The 23,804-nt window shown below is 38.8% G+C and overlaps 1 protein-coding gene across 6 annotated transcripts in view; it reads left to right on the forward strand.

Moving 5' to 3' along the window:
• The first annotated feature begins 2,906 nt into the window (after nt 1-2,906).
• Nucleotides 2,907-23,804, forward strand: part of ZMAT3 (zinc finger matrin-type 3) — a 32,994-nt gene continuing 12,096 nt past the window's right edge. Inside the window, exons 1-5 of one of the 6 annotated variants that reach the window (XM_082394226.1) lie at nt 3,543-3,558; nt 3,734-3,823; nt 5,015-5,101; nt 7,090-7,416; nt 23,300-23,419. In XM_082394226.1, coding sequence (XP_082250352.1) covers nt 7,147-7,416; nt 23,300-23,419 — 390 coding nt within the window. In that variant the 5' untranslated portion in view covers nt 3,543-3,558; nt 3,734-3,823; nt 5,015-5,101; nt 7,090-7,146. The other 5 variants (XM_082394229.1, XM_082394228.1, XM_082394227.1 and 2 more) reach the window with 5 other exon arrangements.

Raw genomic sequence — 23,804 nt, forward strand, 5'->3', positions numbered from 1 at the left:
TATTTATTTATTTTTGGCTGCATTGGGTCTTCGTTGCTGCGCATGGGCTTTCTCTAGTTGCGGCGAGTGGGGGCTACTCTTTGTTGCGGTGCCCAGACTTCTTGTTGTGGTGGCTTCTCTTGTTGTGGAGCATGGGCTCTAGGCATGTGGGCTTCAGTAGTTGTGGCACGTGGGCTCAGTAGTTGTGGCTCACAGGCTCTAGAGCGCAGGCTCAGTAGTTGTGACACACGGGCTTAGTTGCTCCGCGGCATGTGGGATCTTCTCGAACCAGGGATCAAACCCGTGTCCCCTGCATTGGCAGGCGGATTCTTAACCACTGCGCCACCAGAGAAGTCCCGAAAAGATAAACAAAATTGATAATGCTTTTGCCAGACTCATCAAGAAAACAATTAAAAATTAAATACATAAAATCATAAATGAAAGAGGTTACAACTAACACCACAGAATTACATAAAAGATCACTACAAACAAACACATGCCAATAAAATGGACAATGTAGAAAGAATGGATAAATTCCTAGAAATGCACAATTTCCAAAGACTGAATCAGGAAGAAATAGAAAATATGAACAGACAATTTCCAGTAATGAAATTAAATTAGTAATCTAAAAAACTCCAAACAAAAAAAGTCCAGGACTAGACAGCTTCACAGATGAATTCTGCCAAACATTTAAAGAAATTCTGTTCTTTTCAGACTATTCCAAAAAATTGAAGAGGAAGGAATGCTTCTGAACTTACTCTACAAAGTCAGCTTCACGCTGATACTAAAATCAGTCAAGGACACTGCAAGAAAAGAAAATTATAGGCCAATATCACAGAACGTAGATGCAAAAATCCTCAACAAAATATTAGCAAACGAAATTCAGCAATATATTAAAAGTATCATGTACCTTGATATAGTGGGATTTATCCTAGGGATGCAAGGATGGTTCAGTATTTGTAAATCAATCAACATGATACACCACATTAACAAAAGGGAGGATAAAAATCACATGATCACCCCACAGATGCAGGAAAAGCATTTGACAAAATTCAATATCCATTTATGATAAAAAACTCTCAACAAAGTGGGTACAGAGGGGATATACCTCAATATAATAAGGGCCATATATGACAAACCTATAGCCAACATCATAGTCAATGGTGAAAAGCTGAAAGCATTTCCTCTAAGATCAGGAACAAGACAAGAATGTCCACTCTTGCCACTTTTATTCAACATAGTACTGGAAACCCTAGCCACAGCCATCAGAGAAGAAAAGGAAATAAAAGGAATCCAAATTGGAAAGGAAGAAGTAAAACTGTCACTGTTTGCAGATGACACAATACTATACATAGAAAATCCTAAAGATGCCACCAAAGAACTATTGGAACTCATCAATGAATTTGGTAAAGTTGCAGGATACAAAATTATTATACAGGAATCTGTTGCAATTTTATACACTAACAACGAACTATCAGAAAGAGAAATTAAGGAAACGATTCCATTTACCATAATATCAAAAAGGATAAAATGCCTAGGAATAAACCTACCTAATGAGGTAAAAGACCTGTACTCAGAAAACTATGACACTGATGAAAGAAATTGAAGATGACACAGACAGATGGAAAGATATATTGTGTTCATGGATTGGAAGAATCAGTATTGTTAAAATGACAATAATACCCCTGGCAACCTACAGATTTAATGCAATCCCTATCAAAATACCAATGGCATTTTCACAAACTAGAACAAATAATTCTAAATTTGTATGGAAACACAAAGACCCTGAGCAGCCAAAACAATCTTGAGAAAGAAGAACAGAGCTGCAGGTATCATGCTCCCTGTCTTCAGACTATACTACAATACTACAGTAATCAAAGCAGCATGGTACTGGCAAAAAAACAGACAGATCAATGGAACAGGATAGAGACCCCAGAAATAAACTCATACTTATATAGTCAATTAATCGATGACAAAAGAGGCAAGAATATACAATGCGGAAAAGACAGCCTCTTCAATAAATGGTGTTGGGGAAACTGGACAGTTTCATATGGAAGAATCAAACCAGATTACTTAAAAACAATGTGGCCATTTAAAAACTTGACATATAAAGTATGTATATACAAACAGAAAATTAGTTCAGAAAAACAATTTGTTTTCTACCTAAGCATGATGGATTACTCTCCCCAAATGGCCTGTGTACACTAGCTGTGGGTGTGATTGCTAAACAGTCAATGTATTTATTAAGTCATTTCTAGAAAACAGTCAGTTTGGTGTGTTGGTGGTAGCATTGGATGGTGTGTTTCAACCAAAGAAACAGCTTTAATTTCCTGCGGTAGTTTGCCTACTACTAGGGCACATCTTTCTATAAGTAGGTCTCCTTGACATTTTAATTAATGATTAAAAAATAAGTACACAACGTTGTGAATATACTTAATGGCACTGAACTGAACACTTAAAATGGTGAAAATGGTAAATTTATGTTATGCATAGTTTACATGCCTCCCCCCCCCCCCGAAATATTCCTATGGGATAATTTACAAGTTAACAGAACTTTAGAGCTGGAATTTTCTCAGCTCATCTCTCAATGTCAACCCTGAAAGTGTGGAGGTTGACTATGAGAGGATGTGACATTTTGGCCTTAGCCAGTCTCTTCCTAGCCTTTCCTGTTTTGCAGGCGAGGCTGGTGTGTGTGTGTGTGTGCGTCTGTGTGTGCGTGCGTGTGTGTGTGCGCGCGCGCGCGCGCGCAAGAGAAGGTCTTGTCTATCCCTTGCCCACTTTGATGCTGGGGAGAGGGCAAGTCTGTCTGCCTGTCTGTGTCTGTCTCTCTCTCTCTCTCCCTCTGCCTCCGTGTTTTCTTGTGTGATTGGAGACCACTGAGTAGGCAGCCGCACTAGTCTTCCTCCTTCCCGGGGAAAGGTGCAATTTAAAGGTTCTGTCGCAGCAGGTTAAAAGATCCTGGATATTTTGGCCACTCCACTCTGCCGCCTTAGCCGGCAATCAGCGGACTGAGGGTGGGGCTGGAATGAAAAAGGTTTGGATCTCAATGACAGCAGATGAAAGTTGCAAAAACTCTGCCCAGGTTTCTGCTCTGGATCAACTTTCCAGGTTATATGATGAACAGGTCTTAGGACTCGCGGTGGTGCATCCCCCCTCTGACTCGTGCCTTGGTTCGCCGCTCCTGCTCAGCGCCCCTGCGCTCACAGTCCCCGCACCTGCCGGGCGCGCGCCCCACCAGCCCGGGGCTGCAGCCTCCGCCGCCGCTGTAGTTGCCGCCGCCACGGGGCCTGCTCCACCAGGCACATGCGCACTGGCGACGCCGGGCCGGCGCCTTCAGTCTCCTCCTCCGCCGCCTCCCGGTTCCGCAGTCACTTCCTGCAGCTGTTTCCCTGTGGGTCCGGTTGGACTGACTTTTGACAGTCAGCCTTTAGCTGCGGAGGGGGCTCGGCGGGACCAGCGAGAAAGTTGCGGGGAGGGAGCCGGAGTTGAACCGGGCCGAGCGGGGTGCGTAGGACAGACGGCGGCGGGCGTCCCGAGCAGACGCGGCGCCCAGACTCCCGGCGCGTTCCGGGGGTTCCGGTAAGTGCGGGCGATCGCGAGCCTTGGGGCATTTAGGAAGAGCACAGGAGCGACGGGACAAGGAGTTCCTTTCCGGTGCGGTCGTTCCACCTGCCCTCCACGTGACAGGCTTGCGCTGCTTTTATTTATCTGTTTGTTTATAAGCATTTCACGTGTACTGTTTGGATCATTTTAGGCGTGCAGCTGCCTTGGCCCTCGCGCTTGCCCCCGCCCCGTGGGAGACCGGGGATTCCATCTTTCGTGATGGCATCCTTACGGGATTGAGGTGCGTGTGTATGTGTATGTATGTGCGTGCGCGCTCGTGTGTATGCATGCACATTTTAAGAATGTAAGGTATATGTGGGCGATGCTGAAGTATATGTAGCTTTGATTAAAATAACGTGAAAGGTTCCCTAGGATTAGGAACCGTCATAGCTGAGCCTAGAAAACATTCGCCAATCCACCAAGGCCTCTTCTCCCCCCAGATTCTTCCGTTCTTTTGGGTCTTCCTTATGTGATATACCTTACCTCAACTGATTATTTTTCTATTTTCCTCTCTCTCATTCCTTCTCCCTGCGTTCTGATGACCTTTGAATAATGCTCACCGTCTTTCCCTCGTTTCCAGAATTCCCAATTACAGACATCTCTAGTTCGCTGAGGTGCCAGTAACCTGTTCCTTTATTGTGTTCCCTTTCCTAAGAAGATTTCTCCAAATGAGAAAGTGGTTGTCTTTAATACAGTAAGTGAAGAGTAGGCCCCAGTCCGATCATGAAAACTATGCTATATGATCATTCGTTTTCTTTAAATAGGGTACACTGAGGCTTTGATTTTCTTTATTGTCCCCTCAACCCCTTCCCAACCGGGATATTAACCACCATAAATCCTTCATTTATGCCACTTCAAGCATCAAATTGAATGGCTTTTATGATCCGAGGAATATTTTATTTACATCAGCTATCAAGTTAGTTTCTTTTAATCTAATGCGGTGGTTGAGCAGATCTGAGTCGCAAGTGCTTTGAGTCTCTTTATATTCCACCATTCCTGCTTTCACTGAAGGCTTCGTTTTAGTATTTCTTTTAGATTTTTATTTTACGCTAGTTTTTTTTTTTTTTTTTTTTTTTTTGCAAGTATAGAAATACCTGATGTAATTGTCATGCACAGATGCTTTTGGGGGGAGTTGACATTGTTTCGATTGTTAAATATTACAAGAAAGAATTTTGGACTATCTAGCTGTTCTTTAAACATTATAAAGGTAAGATGCAATGATGGGTAAGTCTGTACTTGGTGAGAATTTTTTCTTCAATTCAGGGGATTTTATCAGGCCTTTATTTTGATGGAAACCTGTAGACAACACTGGGGGAGACACATGATGGTATTTCCTCAAGTGGGAGTAAACTTTCATAAAACAAGTCCAGACATGTCTAGGCATTTGGTAGCATTTGATTTTCTGTTTATATTGCTGATTTCCTTTATCCAGATGTTTTGACACCCTCCTCCACCATTTCTCTTCTGAACTGGCAGCTTGTCGTTGGCACTTTGGTATCAGTATGTCTCTGTACAGGTGGTATGTGTAGTTTTTTAATATTATGAATTATTATAATTAGGTAGTTGAACTTAAAAAAAGTGGTCTTTGTCTCCTTAGTTTCCCTTTTCAAAATATCCATGTCTGCCTTTGCTTTCTGAATGTCTTTGATTTAATTGAGAGAAATAATATGGTTATAGAGACCCTGACTTTTTAAATGTTCTAAATCTGTATTGCTTTTTAAAAAAATATTCTCAGAGACATGGACAGCATACTTCTGCTTGAGAATAAAATAATATTGTTGTTTTTCTAAATATCATGTTTAATGAGAAGTATTGTTAAGTACTATGACTAATAATTTATGTACTTTGTCCTTTACTATATTATTTTCCCATTGCACTGATGTCCTTTGCTGCCCCAAGACCCTGAATTTAGTATAAAAGCTGTTACTTGGTTGCAATTTCCATGTGTATGTACTTATTAAATGTGGTAAGAGAGACTTTTAACTTTTCAAAATGTTCTTGGTTAATTTCAGTAAATCTATTATTGTCATAAAATGTACACATTTCTATTGCAGGTGGAAAATTTCAGCAGCTTAAAATAGCCATATTCTATTGACCAAGAAAAGAGGTTTTAATAGTATTGAGAGTGAAAAGAATAGAGGATTTTGAAATAAGGATTTTAATTTGGGTTAATTAGAATCGTGGGAACTCAAAGTGCATACTGTGGTTCATTTTGAGATACTCAGGGTTAGAAGTTGCCATCTGGGTGGGAGGCCGGAGAAATCGTATCGATAAAATTGAAGTGGGATTGGAACATACTGGGTCTTTTCTGAGGGAAACAGAATAGAGACTATCAGTTATTTAATAAGAAGGGGAAAGCAAGTAGTCGAAAGACTGAGGAACTAGAATTATATTGGGGCTTGTGGTAGTGTGATTCAGTACGCCATTGGACATTTACTTGATACACTATTTCATGTAGGTAATTTACCTCTAGAGGGAGAGAAAATACTCTGATTTTATAGTGGACTCATGAATACCGTCTAAGGCTATATGAGGTGGGGTCTTAAACTCAAGCCTACGGGGAGCAGGCAAGTAATGAATATAGGCAGCAGGCTGAGTGGGGACTGAGGTGGCCTAGAGAATGCAAGCTTGGCTACCCCAGGACAGTGCCTCTCAGCGCTAACTAGCTAATTATTGCCCATGTAGGACCATGGGCCAAGTGTTGCCAGATCACCCTTTTATCAAGAGGAGCCACAAATCTTTTGATTTTTAAATGTTGACTTTAATTCAATTTAAAAATGAAAGCAAAACAAAACACTGTATATTCCAAACAGAGCACATCTGTGACTGCATGTGGCGTATAGGTTGTCTGCTTGCAGCCTCTGCTCTGAGGAGTCATTGGCTCAATTATTTAAATATTACTAGTTGATCAGAAGGTACACTTTTATTTATTTTTGTCACATGGTAACTCAGATTTTTTCCCAGAGTTCCTTGATATTTTAGCTAGTTCTAGAAGTGCTTGCAGTAATCTGAGCAGTGACACTCTTTATTTCATTCTTTTTGATATCATTTGGATAGAAAGACTAGTTTGCACGGAAAGGAGATATTTGCTAAGGTTCTTTGCTGGTGGTGTTTTTTTTTTTGGTCTATGCATTATTATCATCAGGAGTGTTTAAGTGTGCCTGAGGGAAGGGGTCTGGACTGGGTGACCTTTGATGTCCATTTCAGCCATGTGATTTTTAGATTTAATTAGCCACGGATGCAATACTGTTAGTAATGTTCCTGGGCCAGAGGGACTGCATTTGGAGCTGTGCCAAGCAAAATCAAGCCAGATCTATAAAGCTGTTCTCAGTGGAAGAGCACTGTGTCAGTGTGGATTAACACACAGGGGCAGTCTGCTGGATGAGGTAAAAGGAAAGGAGTCCTAAAGATGGTTTGGAGAAGTAGAGGAAGGGGCAGATGGTGTGGTCATTTACACGTCATATTGCAGAGGACACATTTTCAAGTATTTTTTTGCTGTTGATTCAGATCTGAAGACCCGACTTCTCGTCACCCACTGGATTATGCCCAAGTCTTTCCTACCCAATGATCCTCTTGCAACACGCCGGGCTTCCTCTGCCTAAGCGGCCCTCATCCTCTCCTCCTATGTCAGTGGCTGCCAGGTCTACAGGAACCTTGCCGCTTCCGCCGCAGAAGCCTTTTGGGCAGGAGGCTTCCTTGCCTCTGGCAGGGGAAGAAGAGTTACCTAAGGGAGGGGAGCAAGACACTGCCCTGGAGGAGCTTTGTAAGCCCCTGTACTGCAAGCTCTGCAATGTCACCTTGAACTCAGCACAGCAAGCCCAGGCTCATTATCAGGTAAGGGAAGAAAAGAAAAATCAGGCATTTAGTGGGAGAACATTTCAGGGCTCTGCCCAATTCAGAGTTGTCTCTGAAATGACCAGTTGTGCCTGGAATTATAAGATGGCTAAGTATTTGTTTGGCTAAAAGCACAATGTTCCTACTTTAAAAGAAAGCATCACTTTTCATAGAATGGCGTCTCTCTCAACCTCCTACACTTAGCTGTGTGGCATTTGATTGCTTACCAGTTGTTAAATGTAAATCGTCTAAGCGCGTTTGAACCTGTGATCCTAAGGAGAACAGCTGTTTGAAACATGGTGTACCAAACTCAATCCAGTGTCAAAATTGTTTAGAAGAAATAGTTTTATAAATATTCTCTTCTAGCTAATACAGTTTGTATCAGTTCAGGGTATTCTCTGTCTATGAATCTTATGCTTTTCCTGTTGGCCTCTGTCACTGCTAAGGAAAACACAGGTATCTTTCTGTAGTGAGAATAAAATGACATTGCAGTATTGAGCCCTGTTCTTCATTTTTAATAATCATACTCTGACTCCTTTTAGCCTTTAGTATGAGCTGTTACTTACTTCTAAGATGTAAAGCTTCCACCTCCATGTAGAATAACTAGTGGAAAGGACAATTTTAAAGGATGTTATTACCTAAGAACAAATGGAAAATTAAATTTTGGCTAGAAAGAGTACAGTATTTCTTTTTATTCTAGATTGTTTTCTGTATATAAAATTATATCCTTTTTTTGAGAAAAGAGCTCAAAGAAGCAATTGAGGCCAAGCTATTGAATGAAAGTGTATCTTCTGGGTCATCATTGATTTGACTATCTATTCTCTGCATGAATATCTAAAATAATAAGACAGTATGGTAGAAAGATGACTGTTACAAAGATGTTTCTTCTATTGTGCCTCTATAACTTTCTCCAACTTAAAGTTTTTATTTACTCTGGGTGTAAGTCTTTTTTGTTTTGTTTTGATCTTGAAGACTGATAATTGTGTCACTTTGTGATTGTACATCAGAAACATTTTGGTGGTGAATTGTTTTCTCTGGGATTTAGGGGAAAACATGATATGTTACTTCTCTGGAGTTCCCATTATTTGGGTTTGTTTTGCCCTCTGGTGCAAAAAGTTGAGTTGATTATCACCCAAATCTTGGCACGTGTCATTATTGGTTCATAAAGGCCTCTTCTGGTTTTAGTTTACATTTTTTTCCTTTTCCCCAACCCCTACTCTTATTCTCTCTGTGTACCACTCCCCTCGACGATGGTTTTATACAGGGTCTTCCTTTGCCTGTTTTGCCATTCAGTTGGAGTCTGTCAGGATGGATGATCTATCTCAAATCCAAGACACAGTGCTAGTTTTTGTCTTCATTTGTTCCTGTGGAATATTCGGTTTTATGGCCTACGACTCACTATGAAAAATCAAGCCTGTGTTCTAAAGTTTTGATTTTTAGCTGTGTAAAGCCCCTAGTAAACCATTAACTTGGGAGCAAACCCACTTGTGTGTCATACAAACATATAATTACTCTTTACAGAAGAGTTGTTTACTTTTAGGAGGGAAAACTCTCGGGCAATGTGTAATTCTAATATGTGTGCATACACCTCCTGCCTCTTTTTCTCCTAATATCACTTTGTGACTTTATAGACAGTGATGGATGCTTCTGGTTATGCATAGAGAGAATTCAGTTTGAGCAGGGTCATTGGATTCTAAGGCTTAAACTAGATAAGAAAGAGAATCAACATTTATTTAGGTTTTTTCTTTTCTTCTACATTTGTGTGTGTGTGTGCGCTCTGAACTTTTTAGCTGACGAGTAATATATACTTAATTTCAGCTCCCTCAGTGATACAGCGAATATATAAATTAGAAAATAGAAGAAAATGGAAGTAAGTTTTAGATAAATTTCTCAATAATCAGAATTTTTAAGTGGAAAAGTTGGAGGAAAAGGACAGACTGTCATAGAAACAATTTAAGCAGCCAGAAACTAAGGAGGGTTAGAGTAGAGAAGAAGCAAGCAGGTATCAAGAGAGTGGAACCTAATGGAAAATGAAAAGTTTGGGTGTAATAAAAGCCGCTTCCTAAGAGCTTAGAAGCAAAGATTTTAATGAAACCAATGTCACTGGTAAGTCTTAAAGAAGAAGAAGTTTTCTGCAGAGAAACAAAGCAAAGTAGTTGATGTATACAAGTACAGAGCAATTTCATTAGGATAGCATAGACCAAAGCTAATTTAGATGTGAAATCTGGATTTCAACGAGATAGAAATGTCAGGATGAGAGAGTGTGGATCAAAGAGTAAATCAGAATAATAAACAATCAGAACATGAACACAACCTAGAGGTGGGTGAACCAACATAGAAGGAAAGCATAGAAATGTTGGCCTGAAAGATGCATCAAAGACTACACCAAGGGTACATGAATAGGCTGTGATTTTAAAAGGCTGCTAAAGACAAGAGTAAGACTAATGAGTAAGTCTTATTGCGAACCAGAAATAGGCAGAATGGCAATGATTGTAGACTAATAAAGCTAATGGCTGATGAGATGGTGGGAGTAAAGTTTTATTTCGACTCTAAAAACTTGCTTTGTAATTTTTAATACAGAATGATACCAAGACTACAAATTCATTATTTCAATTATGTGTGAGATAAAAGGGGTCAGTGGTAGCTTATTTATAAGCTAGAAACACATTCATGTGAGGTAATAAATCACAGTTGATTACATTACTCAAAATGTTTTAGTTAGTTGATGCCATTGTTGAAATCTCAGAGTTTCAAATTGCCCAGGGTATTGTAAACAACCTCTAGTCTGGTTTGAGTGGTGTTACACTAGAGTCTGACCATATCATGTTCCAGTAATCCAGGACACACAATGGAAACCACTCAATAAATACTTCCCTTTAAGCTCACTGCGATCTTTCCCTGCCATCCTTGTGTTCTTAAGTTGGGGCTGCCTTAGCAATGACCCATGAGTATCAGTGGTCATCACAGATTTAGTTTTATTCCCAGGACTTTTTAACCCAGTCAGCTTGCTTCAAGATACCCTTAGCTGTTGTTTTATTTTTAATGAGGGTACATATTTTTGTGGTCTCAAAATTATGGCTTTAGTTATAATTTAAAGTAAAATCTTTGGAGGAAAAACATGTCTTCATTTTATTAAAATTTGTCTGCAGGCTTCAGATTACTTAGGGTAAGCCTGGCATGGAGTAACATAACACTGTTTCAGCAGCATAAATGCCCAGAGGAAGAACCACTTTAGGATGGAAGGTCATTAACAGAAATTTAGAAAGCAAAAAGCATGGATAAATTTTGCTAAAGCATCTACATTTTAAAATAAAGTCAACCATTTTTTTTTTCTGTTAATTCCTGTACTCTTTTGAAAAAGAACTAGTTACTCAAGGTAAATTTTTAAAATCTGTCATAAACATAGATTTCTATTTGTAATATTTAGTAGCCAAATAATAACCTATCATAGTAATCAGGTTAATTTGAAAGAGAGACAGGGACTTCCCTGGTGGTGCAGTAGTTAGGAATCTGCCTGCCAATGCAGGGGACACGGGTTCGAGCCCTGGTCCTGGAAGATCCCACATTGCTGTGGAGCAACTAAGCCCGTGTGCCACAACTACTGAGCCTGTGCTCTAGAGCCCACAAGTCACAACTGCTGAGCCCGTGTGCCACAACTACTGAAGCCCGCGTGCCTAGAGCCTGTGTTCTGCAACAAAGACAAGCCACTGCAATGAGAAGCCTGCGCACCTCAATGAAGAGTAGCCCCTGCTCGCCACAACTAGAGAAAGCCCGCGCACAGCAACGAAGACCCAATGCAGCCAAAAAATAAAAAAATTAAAAAAAAAAGAAAGAAAGAGAGATAGAACACGGGGAAAAAGTAGCTCTAGAATTGTAATACTGAAGGTAGTGATCTTAATTCATAATAAAGAGAATGCAACTGATGTTATCCCCAAATTTAAAGTACTGATTTTGGCACATACATTTTCACATTGATCACCCAGCTTTGGATAGCATAATCTCTAATTTCAGCTAATTTTTATGTTTTCAAAAATTTCCCATCTGATTGTTTTTCATAGGAACTTGCAGTGTACTGAGAATGGTCAAAATACACTTCATTCGTGGATAGAAGCTCTTCATGATCCTGTTAGCTGGATCTCACCACCTTTCTGCCTCCCAAACTGAATCCATCCCTACCTCATTTCTTTGTATTTCAGAAGAATAGATATCCCTTCTTCTGTACAAGGCTGATTCCTCATTCTGTACTCTGGATTTCATCACCTGTCATCTCTTCTTTACCTTAGTCAAATTAAAAACATGCTCAGGTTTTTTCCCCATGTAAATAAAAATAGCAACAACAACCTTCCCTTTCTTTTTAATTCTTCTTGTTAGCGACCTTTCTTTTCTTCTCTCCTGTCCTTAGAGTTCTGCTGGGTATACTTGTCCTCTTCAGGTCTTCATTTCCCATTCATTTCCCAGCCCACCGGACTCTGGTTTCCATTCCAATATTCTAGAGAAATGGTCTTTTCAAGATCATCTGTGATTTAACAGGCCAAATCTAGCTCTTTCTCACTTGACCTCTTTGTAGCATTTGCACTGGTAACAGCTTTCTCCTTAAAACATTAAAAGATATTTTTCGCAAAATAATGCCTATAGAACAAAGTACTTGTAATGAAAAGCAGTAATCACCGGTTCTCCCTTCCTTATCCATCCCCTACCTTTTCTTTCTTCTCCATTCTTCTTTCTACCTCCCATCTTGGGTTGGCTGTAGTTTTATTTTGACACTATCAAGGTTTATCACATTTTTGTTTATTCTATAATCAAATTAAGTGTCCCATGCTTCATATGTGCAGGTTGATTCTGACTGTTGAAAATTGATATTCAGCTTTTGCATTATTAACAGTAGGGAAATATTCACTGCAAAGCTGTTTCTTTCTCTTTGTTTCCAATGTCATGATTCCATGCTACTTAAAAGAGGTGTTCAGATGGGTAGCCCTTTCTTTTAAGTCACCAGTTACTCAAAATCATGTCCATTTTAGTTTGCTTCACATGTGGATTATAACTTTGAAATAGCTTTTTGTTTTTCTTTGAGTTTCTCACACTTTAAAAAAATATACAGAGAAGAATCTTATGCCTTAAAAAAATCTACTAGTTTCTTAATCTTTCTGTTTATTGTTTACAGTCCATTTCACTTATCTTCATGAAACCCACTGATTTCCTGTTCTAATTTGGACTAGATATTTTACATTTGGATCATGACTTCATTTTGTAGATTTTTGTATTCCCTATAGTTTTTCATTGCTTTTCTTTTCTCCTTTCTTTTTCATACATAATGTATTTTTATCATATCCTCATTTTCCCCTCCAACTCTTGATCACTCTGTCTATTGTGTGGGATCCTCACCGCCCCCCACCCCCACCCCGCCTTCCAGATCCCTCTATCTTCTTGCTCCAGTCTCAACTGGTTGCCCTCTGGCTTTGCTGCACAGCTGTTAATTTTGAACTTCTCTTCATTACTCTATGGCTTAGGCTACTATTTCTAAATATACATGTTTTCTTTTTTTTTTTTAATCTTGTTTGTTGGAGTACATCTTCACCTTACTTGAAGGAAGAAAGGATAAATATAAGTTTATATTACAACACATCTCTCTCTTTAAAGTGAGGGAGGGACTTCCCTGGAGGTCCACTGGTTAAGACTTCACCTTCCAATGCAGGGGGTGCAGGTTTGATCCCTGGTCGGGGAGCTAAGATCCCACATGCCTTGCAGCCAAAAAACCAAAACATAAAACAGAAACAATGGGCTACCCTGGTGGTGCGGTGGTTGAGAGTCTGCCTGCCAATGCAGGGAACACGGGTTCGAGCCCTGGTCTGGGAAGATCCCACATGCCGCGGAGCAGCTGGGCCCGTGAGCCACAATTACTGAGCCTGCGCGTCTGGAGCCTGTGTTCCACAACAAGAGAGGCCACGACGGTGAGAGGCCCGCGCACTGCGATGAGGAGTGGCCCCCACTTGCCACAACTAGAGAAAGCCCTCACACAGAAACGAAGACCCAACACAGCCCTAAATAAAATAAATAAATAAATAAATAAAATTTAAAAAAAAAAAACAGAAACAATACTGTAACAAGTTCAATAAAGGCTTTAAAAATGGTCCACATCAAAAAAATAAAAATAAAAAAGTGATGGAGTAATGAATGGGAAATAAATTTTTCTGAGCCTTTATGTTTCTAAAAATGTCTGTATTATATCTTCATATTTGACAGTTCTGTTCCAGGCTGAAAATTATTTTCCTAAGAATGTTAAAGGCTATACTGCATTTTTTTGTGTTTGTGTATGTGTGTGTATTGTTTTGATTTGTTTTGTTTTTTTGTCTTCCTAGTGTTGCTGAAGAGAAATCTTATTCAGATTCTTATTCTCTTGTGGGTGACCCACTTTAATTTGGAGTTTTTTTTTTTCTGGAAGTTTTTAGGCTTTCCTTTTTATCCTTGGTATCTGAAATTTCACAATGATGGATGTGTCTAGGTCTGGGTCTTTATTCATTTGTCCCTGCCAGCACTAGTGGATCCTTTCAGTTTGCATACTCCTGTTTCTCTTGAACTCTGGGGAATTTTCTTTGGTATTACTTCCTTGATAATATTCTTCTCTATATTTTCTCTCTCTTTTTTTTTCCCCAGTAATTCTGTTAGCTCTATCTTGGATTAGCTGGATTGATTCTTCATACTTCTTAACTCTTCTCTCTTATTTCTTTAATTTCTGAGAGATATTCTTAAATTCTAATGCTATGTTGAATTTTTTTTTATTTTGACAATCATATCTTTAATTTTTAAGGATCTCTTGATTTCTTATTATTTTCTTTTCTAGCATCTGTTTTATAGGATATTAGTTAAGAACATGAAATCATGGACTTTGGGGTTAGACTAGTGTTCAAGTTGTAGTCTTACTACTTACTAGATGTATGATATTGGAAATATTTCCTCATTTCTCTATGCCTCATGAAGATGATGATGATAATGATGATACTTATAATACCTGCAAGTTAGTATGTTTAAGACATTTAGGACAGTTCCTGGTACCTGAGTTAGTCTTTAATTGTGTTTAGTTGTCCTAAGGTGCAGTGGAGCATGTTGGTATGGGGTCTGGAACAAGAGTGTTCCCAGCTCTGGCATTTACTTGTGGCTTTGGGCAAGTTTTATTTTATTTTATTAACTTTTTAATTTGAGTAACTTTTAACTTACAAAACGCTTCTAAAAAATTTCTGCATGCACCTCATCAGATTCTCCAAATTTGATATTTTATGTAACTGCAGTGCAATTAGCAAAATCAGGAAAACACTGATAACAACAATATTATCTAATCCACAGACTGTTTACATTTCACCAATTGTCTACTAATGTACTTTTTCTGATTCCAGGATCCAATCCAGGATAAAATTTTGCATGTAGTTGTTATGTATTCTTTAATCTGGTTGGCTTAAGTTTTTCTATGCTTTTTACCATCTTGCAATGTTTGAAGAGTTGTTTTGTAGAATGTCCCAATTTGGGTTTGTTTGTTGTTTTCTTATGATTAAATTCAGGTTTTTTGGACAGGAATACCACAGAACCAAGGTTGTGTCCTTCCCAGTTCCTCATATTGGGAAGGACATGATGTGAATATTTTGCATCACTGGTGCTGTTAACTTTGATCACTGGTTAATGTGGTGCCTGCCAGGGTTCTCCTTTGTAAAGTTATTATTTTTCTTCTCATGTTTAATAAGTATCATATGGGGGGATACTTTGAGGCTATGTGAATATGTCTCATTATATTTTTACTCAGTGATTTTAGCATCTATTGATGATTCTTCCCTGCAATGATTATTACTGTGGTGTTTGCCGAACGGTGATTTTTCTGTTTTAATCATTCTTTCTACATTTATAGTTAGAATTTTACTTTAAAGAAGGACTTTTTTCTTCTTAATTAGTTAGTTAATTAATTAATTAATTAATATCACTATGGATTATTATTTTATTCCAGGGATATAAACACTTACTATAATTTATTTTGATGTTTTAACTGTCTCACATTTGACCAGTGTGTGTCCCTTCAGGCTGCTGCTTATGTTCTTTTGATATGTCTCCATAATTTTTTGCATAGTTCCTTACTTTCTGACAATACAAAATATTCCAGGATTTTGTTGTACCTTCCCCATGCCAACCATTTCTTCAAGGAGGTTTCTTTTATTGGAGAATGGTATTTAGAAACCAAAATCTAAGTGTTAGGTGTGCCCTTTGGTACTGGAGTGTCATTGCTTCTAGATCTTCTCATGATAGAGCTAGTAATATATATGTATGTATACATACATTTGTATTTATCTATATGTACACATATTGAAAACTGAGTTCAGGCTGATGCTTAAAATTTCAATACAACATGACAGTGTTCATTCCAGCTTTCCATCTTATCTTAATGTTTAACTCCTTTCTTTGATAGTGAGAAACCTGGACTTTCATTATTCACAACACAGACACACACTCACTCACAGTACACATAAAGTAGTTCAGGGATTGATAATCTATGTCCTTTTGAAAAACAAGCCTACTAATGAGAAGGAAATATTTGTGCATTGTTCTTTTTGTCTTTAGCATTACAGTGTGTAGTTAAAGTACTGTTATACAAAGTTACTTAGTTTATAAAGGTGCTACCTGCTAGGTTTGTCCTTTGTAAAGTTACTATTTTTCTTTTTGTGCTTAATAAGTATCATGGGGGAGATAACTTTGAGACTATGTGAATATGTGAATAGTTTTTTTCTTCACTCCGCCTTCAGTGTGGTTATGTTATTTATTTTTTCATATAGTTAGGCTTATTTCTGTTTGTATGTATTTCATTTTGGGTCTTCCCCAATTCTTGTTGGCTTTGATTCTTTTTCTAAGTCTGTAAAATGTTAACATAGTTCTAAAAGTCAGAATCATACATAAAGGTATATTTAGAAAAGTGTCACACCATACCATCCTTTGTAGTCCATTTTCATTCTCTTATTGTTTATACTATTTAAAATGATTTTACCAGCCTGTTTGGTTATTTAATGTTTTACTGTCTGGTTTGTCAGTTTTTAATGGTATCCCAACAGTTGCCTATTGCAGAATCAATAGCTTATTCTACTTTCCTCTTTCCTTTTTCTTCCCATTTTTTTTGCCTTATTTCCATTGTATCATAATGTATAATATTTGAACATTGATCTTTCACCCTCATCTTCACCTTTTATTTAGTCTTTGATACAATGAGACATACGAAAATACTTACCGTCAGCCCTTTTGCTGAAGTTTTCCCAGTCATTTCTTTGTTGAATGAAGCTCTAATAGATTTCTCAAGAGTGACTTTTAAGTATTGAATTCCTAAGGTCTTATATATTTAAAAATGTTTTTCTATAGTCTTGACACTTGATACAGGAAGAGTTGGCTGGACATAAAATCCTTGTTCCACACTTTATTTCTTTAAAAATGCTGCTCCATTATTGTCTTGTTTTGCATATTGTGGATGCCATTCTAATTCTTTTGCCTTTGTAAGTTATTTGATCTTTTTGCCTGGAGAACTTGAGGACTTTTTTCTTTTTCTTTGAAGTCTCATACCTTTTAAAAGATCTACCCCAGATTTGACTGTTCAGATACCTGGTATGCCTTTTCAGTATGTAGATTCAGATCTTCATTTACTTTTGGACAATTTTAGACAATTTTGGACAATTATATTTTCAAATACTAGTTTTTCTTTTTTTTTTTTGGCCATGCTGAGTGGCATGTGGGACCTCAGTTCACCACCCAGGGATTGAACCTGCACCCCCGGCACTGGAAGTGCGGAGTCTTAACTACTGGACCACAAGGGAAGTCCCTCAAATATTAGTTCTGTTTGATTGTTTTGCTTTTCTTCTTCAGGGACTCCAGTTTTACATAAGTTATTCCTTCTTTACTTGTCTTCACTTCCATTGCTTCCTCTCTGACCCATTAAAATTTTTTCTTTGTATCATTTTTATTTTCTTGACTGCTTTTCTGTCTTTCTTCAATGCCTCTTATTACATTTTCATTTGAGTCTATTCTTCTTTGACACTTGTATTTACTCCACATTTTTGACATAATTATATTTTTCTTTCCTGAGTTTAATTTTCCTTCTTTTCATTTCTCATTACGTTTTGCCCGTTTTTCTTTGTACATTTTGAATTCCTGATTCAAGGTGATTTTTTATATCCTCGAAGTTTTGTTTGAATACTATATTTAATTCAGTTTGGAGTGTTGTTTTCTTCTTCTTTTTTTTTTTTTTTTTGAGGGGTGGTGCATTTGCTGAGATGTATTGATTTTTTTTGGTAGTAACTTTGTATAGAATTGATTTGTTTTTGTCTATTCATTATGTGGATTTTGGGTAGTTTATGAGATTCTTAATTCAATGGCAACCTCTTCTATCACTGTATCAAAGTCCAGTTCTTTAATAATTTGTGAGTTTTTTTTGTTTTTTTTTTTACAGTGGTCAGGAGAGTGTTTGCATGTCCTCTGATTTTTGCTTTGTTCTGTTTTGGCCTGAAGGACGCTAACTTTTCCTGTTTTGCTTCTTTTCCCCTTCACCTGCCAGTTGCCAAAGGGTGCCTCTCCCTTCCTTTTTGCCTTTTTTCTACCCTAGAAGCCACTTTGAAGATACCCACTTCAGATCATGTGTACATTTAAGTCCCTCTCCAGCAGTCAGTGACTGGATCATGTTTTAGTATTTATAAAATTAAGGGATTTACTTTTTCTGGTAGTGGTTATAAAGCAATTTTAGGCCTGCTGCTAGCTCCCTCTTTTCTCTGTCCTTCAGTTTTTGTTGGACTGCTCTTGCTTACTGTGAAGGCTTATGGCAGGAGCATGAGTGATTACTCCCTGGGATTTGATGTTTTTTCTTTTTCACTTACAGTTATTTTGGAGTCTGGGCATTCTGTGGCTTCTAGTTGTATGGAGGACATGGTTTTTGTGCAGTTTTATTTGTTTTTCTTATTGTTCTATATTGTTCATAGAGGATATATGTAGAAATGCAAATCTGGGCAGCCTCTACCTAGCTATCTGAAAGCTCTTGGGCAAATTTTTAACTCTCTGAACTTAGTTTCCTCATATGTAAAATAGGGATAATAATTATACCTACTTAATAGGGATTTTGTGAAGGTTAAATGAGATAATATTTATGAAGTGTTTATATACTGCCTGTCACATAAGTGCTCAAAATTGTTAATTGCCATTATTGTCGTTATGTATGGATGCAATATCTGCTCGAATACTACTGTGGATACTGCTTTGGAAATAAAATGCTTGACACTATGTGAAGTTGATCCCTCCCATAGTCCTGTGCACCTCATCTTCTTCTGCCTTTTTATGGACTATGCTTCTATAGCTATACTGTAGCTCCTGCATCATCTGTTCTTTTGTTTTTATTGACTTCCTCCTGTTGTCATGCAAACAAGCCTAAGCCATCTTAAAGAAAATCTTCTGTTGACCCATTTCCCCTTCTAACTCTGTACCCTATTTCTCTGCTCCCTGTCATGGTAGAACTCTTCTGTATAGCTGCCTATATTGGTTGTGTCCATTTTCACATCTCCCATTCTCTCTCTAAGCCACTTCATATGACCTTTTATCCCCTGCTACTCTACTGAAGTGGTTCTTACCAAAGTTATTCTTGACCTGTGTCTTTTCAAATCCAAGTATTACTTCTCTTTCCTGACCTGGTGAACCACTCCTTTTTTTGTTATTGGTGTTTTAAAATCATTTTGAAGCCCCTCAGACATAAAAAGTATTTAAAATAATATAATGAACATGTGTATTTGCCATCTAGCTTCAAGAGTGAAAATTATCAATTCAATTGAAGCTGTGTCCTTTCCCAACAGTAGCTGCTCCTATGCTCCCAGATGTAGCCACTATACTAAGTTGGTATTTATTGTCCCCGCCCCACACTTTTTTGTACTTTTGCTACATATGTATCTTCCTATAAAAAATGTAGTGGTTTTCATATTTTAACCCCCAGATTAAAGTGATTATTCTTACACATCTTCTTTTCCAACATGTTCTTTTTATTCAGCATTTTGTTATGAGAATCATTTATGTTGACACGCACGGCCTAGGACGTGTATTTTCACTACAGTATAGTGTTACATTGTATGAACAGTTTATCCATTATCCTGTAGTAAATGTTACATTGTATGAACAGTTTATCCATTATCCTGTAGTTGGACACTTAAGTTGTTTCCACTTTTCAGTGGTTACAAACCGTCCTTCTGGGAACATTTATTATAGGTACCTCCTTATATGTGTGTTTCTGTTTTGTGATATCTGGAAGTAAAAGTTCCTGGGTTAATAATGTATATACCTAGACTCTTCTTTTGAAACACCTTGTTCTAGACTTCCATAATGCCACACTTCTCTGAGTTTTCATTTTACTTCATAAACCAGGCATTCTCAATCTCATTTTTCTGGATCCTCATTCTCTACTGCACTATATTGTATCATCCTAGGGCTTTGTCTTTGGCTCTCTTCTCTGTCTTCACATTTCCTATGATCTTTATCAAATGCAATCCAGTCATGTAACTGCTTTGCTTAAAGTCGTTCAGAGGGCCCCCTACTGCCTCTGAAGTCTGAGTTCTGTATCATGGACAAAGCCACGAATAATTAGCTCCCTGTGTATATCAACTCCTACCTCTTTTCCAAAGGATCCTGAAGACCATCTCTCCAGCAGACTGGGCCTTTGCTCACACTATTTCCTCTTTCCCAGTTTTCTTTCCCCTCACTCCCTACCTGCCTAGTAAACTTGCTTATTTTAAAAGATAACTCACTTGTCCCCTTTTCAGGGAAGCTTTCCCTGACACACTCAGGCAGAAGTAAGCCACTCCTTCTCTGTGTTCTCCTAGCAGTTTGTTCCTTATCTCCACTATAATAGTGATTCATTTATCCAACAAGTATTGATTGATTGCCTGCTATATGTTAGAAACTGTTCTAGAAATTGGGGCTATACAAGACAGACAAGGCCCTTATTTTCAAGGAGTCTACATGCCAGAGGGTAGGAAAGAGACAAATATAAGCAAACATTATTTCGGATAGTGATGAGTAGCACTATGATAAAGTGAAAGCAGACAGTGTGGCGGTGTGACGGAGAGTGTGTGTGGGGAGTGAGGTTTGGGCGATGGGGGTGACACCTCAGGTTGAGTGAGATGCTGTTTGGGTTGAGACCTGAAAGATAAGAAGGAGCCAGCCATGCAGAGATTGGAAAGAACATTCTAAGCAGAAGGAATAGCGAGTACAAAGGCCCTAGAGTCCATGTGTTTGGCATGTTTAAGGAACAGCATGACGGGCCGTGAGGCAGGAACGTGATGAGGAGGAAGGGGTGCTGTGTGAAATCAAATCCGAGAAGAGACAGGACCAGATCAAATGGGACCTACAGGTAAGAGTTGTGGATTTTAGTTTATGTGTAGTGGGAGGCCATTGGAAGATTTTAAGTGAGAGGTGACAAGATGTGATTTATGTCTAGAGTTGTCAGTATGGCTTATATGAGGAGAATGCTTGGGGGATGAGAGTGTAGAGCAGAGACCATTAGGAGGTGCTGCCCACTACAAGTGAAAAAAGTTGGTAGCTTGGATTACTGTGGCATTTGAGTGTCCATGGAAAGAAATGGAATGACTTAGGAAATATATTTTGGAGGTAGGCTGACAAGACTTGCCGATGGATTGCATGTGTTGGCTTTAAGGAGAGATGGACTCAAGAAAAGGACCCCTCGGCTTTTCTTGAGTAACTGGGTGGACTGTAGTGCCGTTTACTGACATGTGGATGAATAGTGGTGGTGGCACTGATGAGAAAGTTCTGTGGTGGGGAGGGAACCCAAATTTATGTTTTAGATGTTTTAAGTTGGATATGCCTCTTAAGAATGCAATGTGTGGCACAGTGGTTGAGAATCTGCCTGCCAATACAGGGGACACGGGTTCGAGCCCTGGTCTGGGAAGATCCCACGTGCCGCGGAGCAGCTGGGCCCGTGAGCCACAATTACTGAGCCTGCACGTCTGGAGCCTGTGCTCCGCAACAAGAGAGGCCGCGATAGTGAGAGGCCCGTGCACCGCAATGAAGAGTGGCCCCCGCTTGCCACAATTAGAGAAAGCCCTCGCACAGAAACGAAGACCCAACACAGTCATAAATAAATAAATAAAAACAAATACTTTAAAAAAAAAAAAAAAGAATGCAACGTGTGGATCGCACGAAGGCAGTTGGGTATATGGCTCGGAAGGTCAGGGATTGTCTTAGTCTGTTGGGGCTGCTATAAAATTACATAGACTGGGTGGCTTAAACAACAAACATTTATTTCTCACAGTTCTAAAGGCTGGAAGTCTGAGATCGGAGAGCTGGCATGCGTGGGTTCTGGCGAAGTCCTCTTCCAGATTGCAGACAGCCTTATATCCTTATATGTAAGGATATCTCCTTATATCCTTACATGGTGAAAAGAGGGCCGGGGAGCTCTCTGGCCTCTTCTTTAAAGGGCACTAATTAGGCTTTACCTTCATGACCTAATTACCTCCCAAAGGTCCCACCTCCAGATACCATCCCATTGGGATTAGATTTCAAAATAGGAATTTTGGAGGGACACAAGCAATCAGCCCATAACAGGGATGGAGATAGGTAATTTTGGGAGTCACCAACTTATTGATTATATTTTAAAGCTGTGAGACTGGGTAAAACAACCTAGAGTTTGCGTATAGATGGAGATAAAAGAGGGCTGAGGGTAGTGCATTGGACGCTGCAACATTTAGAGAATGAGAGGTAGGGAGGTAAGAGGTAGTCATAGAAGACAATAGAAGGAGGGAGTATGAATAGTATGGTGCTTCTTAGAGCATAATGACGGCACAGATGTGACTGTTGTATTTGACTCCTGGAGATCACTGTGACCACGGTAAAAGCACCTTTACAGCATTCCAGTGGCCAAAAAGTGGAACTTAGCTCATTCCTTTAACTGCTTACATATCTGTCTCCTCCTCTAGACCATATGCTAGTCCTATTTATTTCTAGGGCTTAGCATGTAGTAGATGGTGAATAAATATTTGTCTACAGGTTTGAATTTTACAGTGCAGTTTAAAGAATAATATACGGTTTTACCCTCATTTAGAATGCTTTTAGACCACTGACCCTTCCCACCAGTTTTTATCAGCTCAGCCATAAACTTGTGAATAATAAATTAAACAAAACATGATGAGAGAGGAAAGCCATTTTAATAGAGGTTCACAGTGTATCCTGAAGCCATCATGCTGTACTGAAAAAGGGCCTTGCTTTCGATTCAGAAGGCCTGCCTCAAGTTCCGGCCCCATTGCTAGGCCTCCTGAAGGTGTTGGGGGCAAGTTCCCCACACTCTCTGGATTGCAGTTTCTCAGCTGTCATATGTGGATAACATTAACAAATTCCTCTTACGGGATTTTTGTGAGTGGCAAATGAGCTAATGCATATGAGAGTTCTTTGTAAGTAAAAAGATGCTCTGTAAGTGCTATTTTTGTAAAAGTAATTGGATTATCCATTTCATTACTGACTTATAAAGTAGATTAGATCAGAGTGTCATAAAATTCATATTTAGGCGGTGGCATATGAATGGCAACAAGTTGGGAGAGGACACAGATCTGGAAAGTGTGGTACTTTTCCAGAAATATATAGGAAATTAATGTCTTTTGGCTTTGTTCTCTTATTGTTCCCAGATAAATTTAATCCTTCTGTTAGAATCAAAGAGTAGACTCTTCTGCTTTAAGGTGTAATAATCAAATCTAGCTAGTGGTCTGTTTATCCCACTGTTGCATATCTCTGAAAGAATAAAATTTATTTATTTATTTATTTTTCAGTGAATACGTTAACTCAATTTGACAAATTTTCCTCGCAGTGATTTCTCATTTCATTTTACTTCTAGGGTAAAAATCATGGTAAGAAACTACGAAATTACTATGCAGCAAACAGCTGTCCTCCTCCTGCCAGAATGAGCAATGCAGTGGAACCTGTGGCTACTCCAGCTGTTCCAGTCCCTCCGCAGGTGAGACACGTGTGTCAAGGTGGGGGCTGTCCTATGCACAGATGGTCATGGATAAAATTTGTTGTCTATGTGCCCATCAAGGTACCGTTGAGCAAATATTCCTAAAAGGTCCTACTTAGTGCTTTTAACTCCTTGAACTCCGTGGTGCTGGATTTAATGCATGCAAAAATCCATGAATCCCAAGATTTCTCATTGGCTTTGGTTACGGTGCATGAAATGATGAAACAAAATTATTTCATGAGTCTTTCTCTATGCATTTCTCAAAATTCTGGGTTAAATGGCCCTGAATGTCTAGGCGAAGCCCTGAATGAGAGATTTTTAAACATTTATATCTCTATTGCAGTTAATCCCATTGACTTTATATTTTGCCTTCCAGCAAGATCAG

The sequence above is a fragment of the Balaenoptera borealis genome (assembly GCF_965194805.1).
Source record: "Balaenoptera borealis genome assembly, chromosome: 5".
NCBI classification, from domain to species: Eukaryota; Metazoa; Chordata; class Mammalia; order Artiodactyla; family Balaenopteridae; genus Balaenoptera; species Balaenoptera borealis.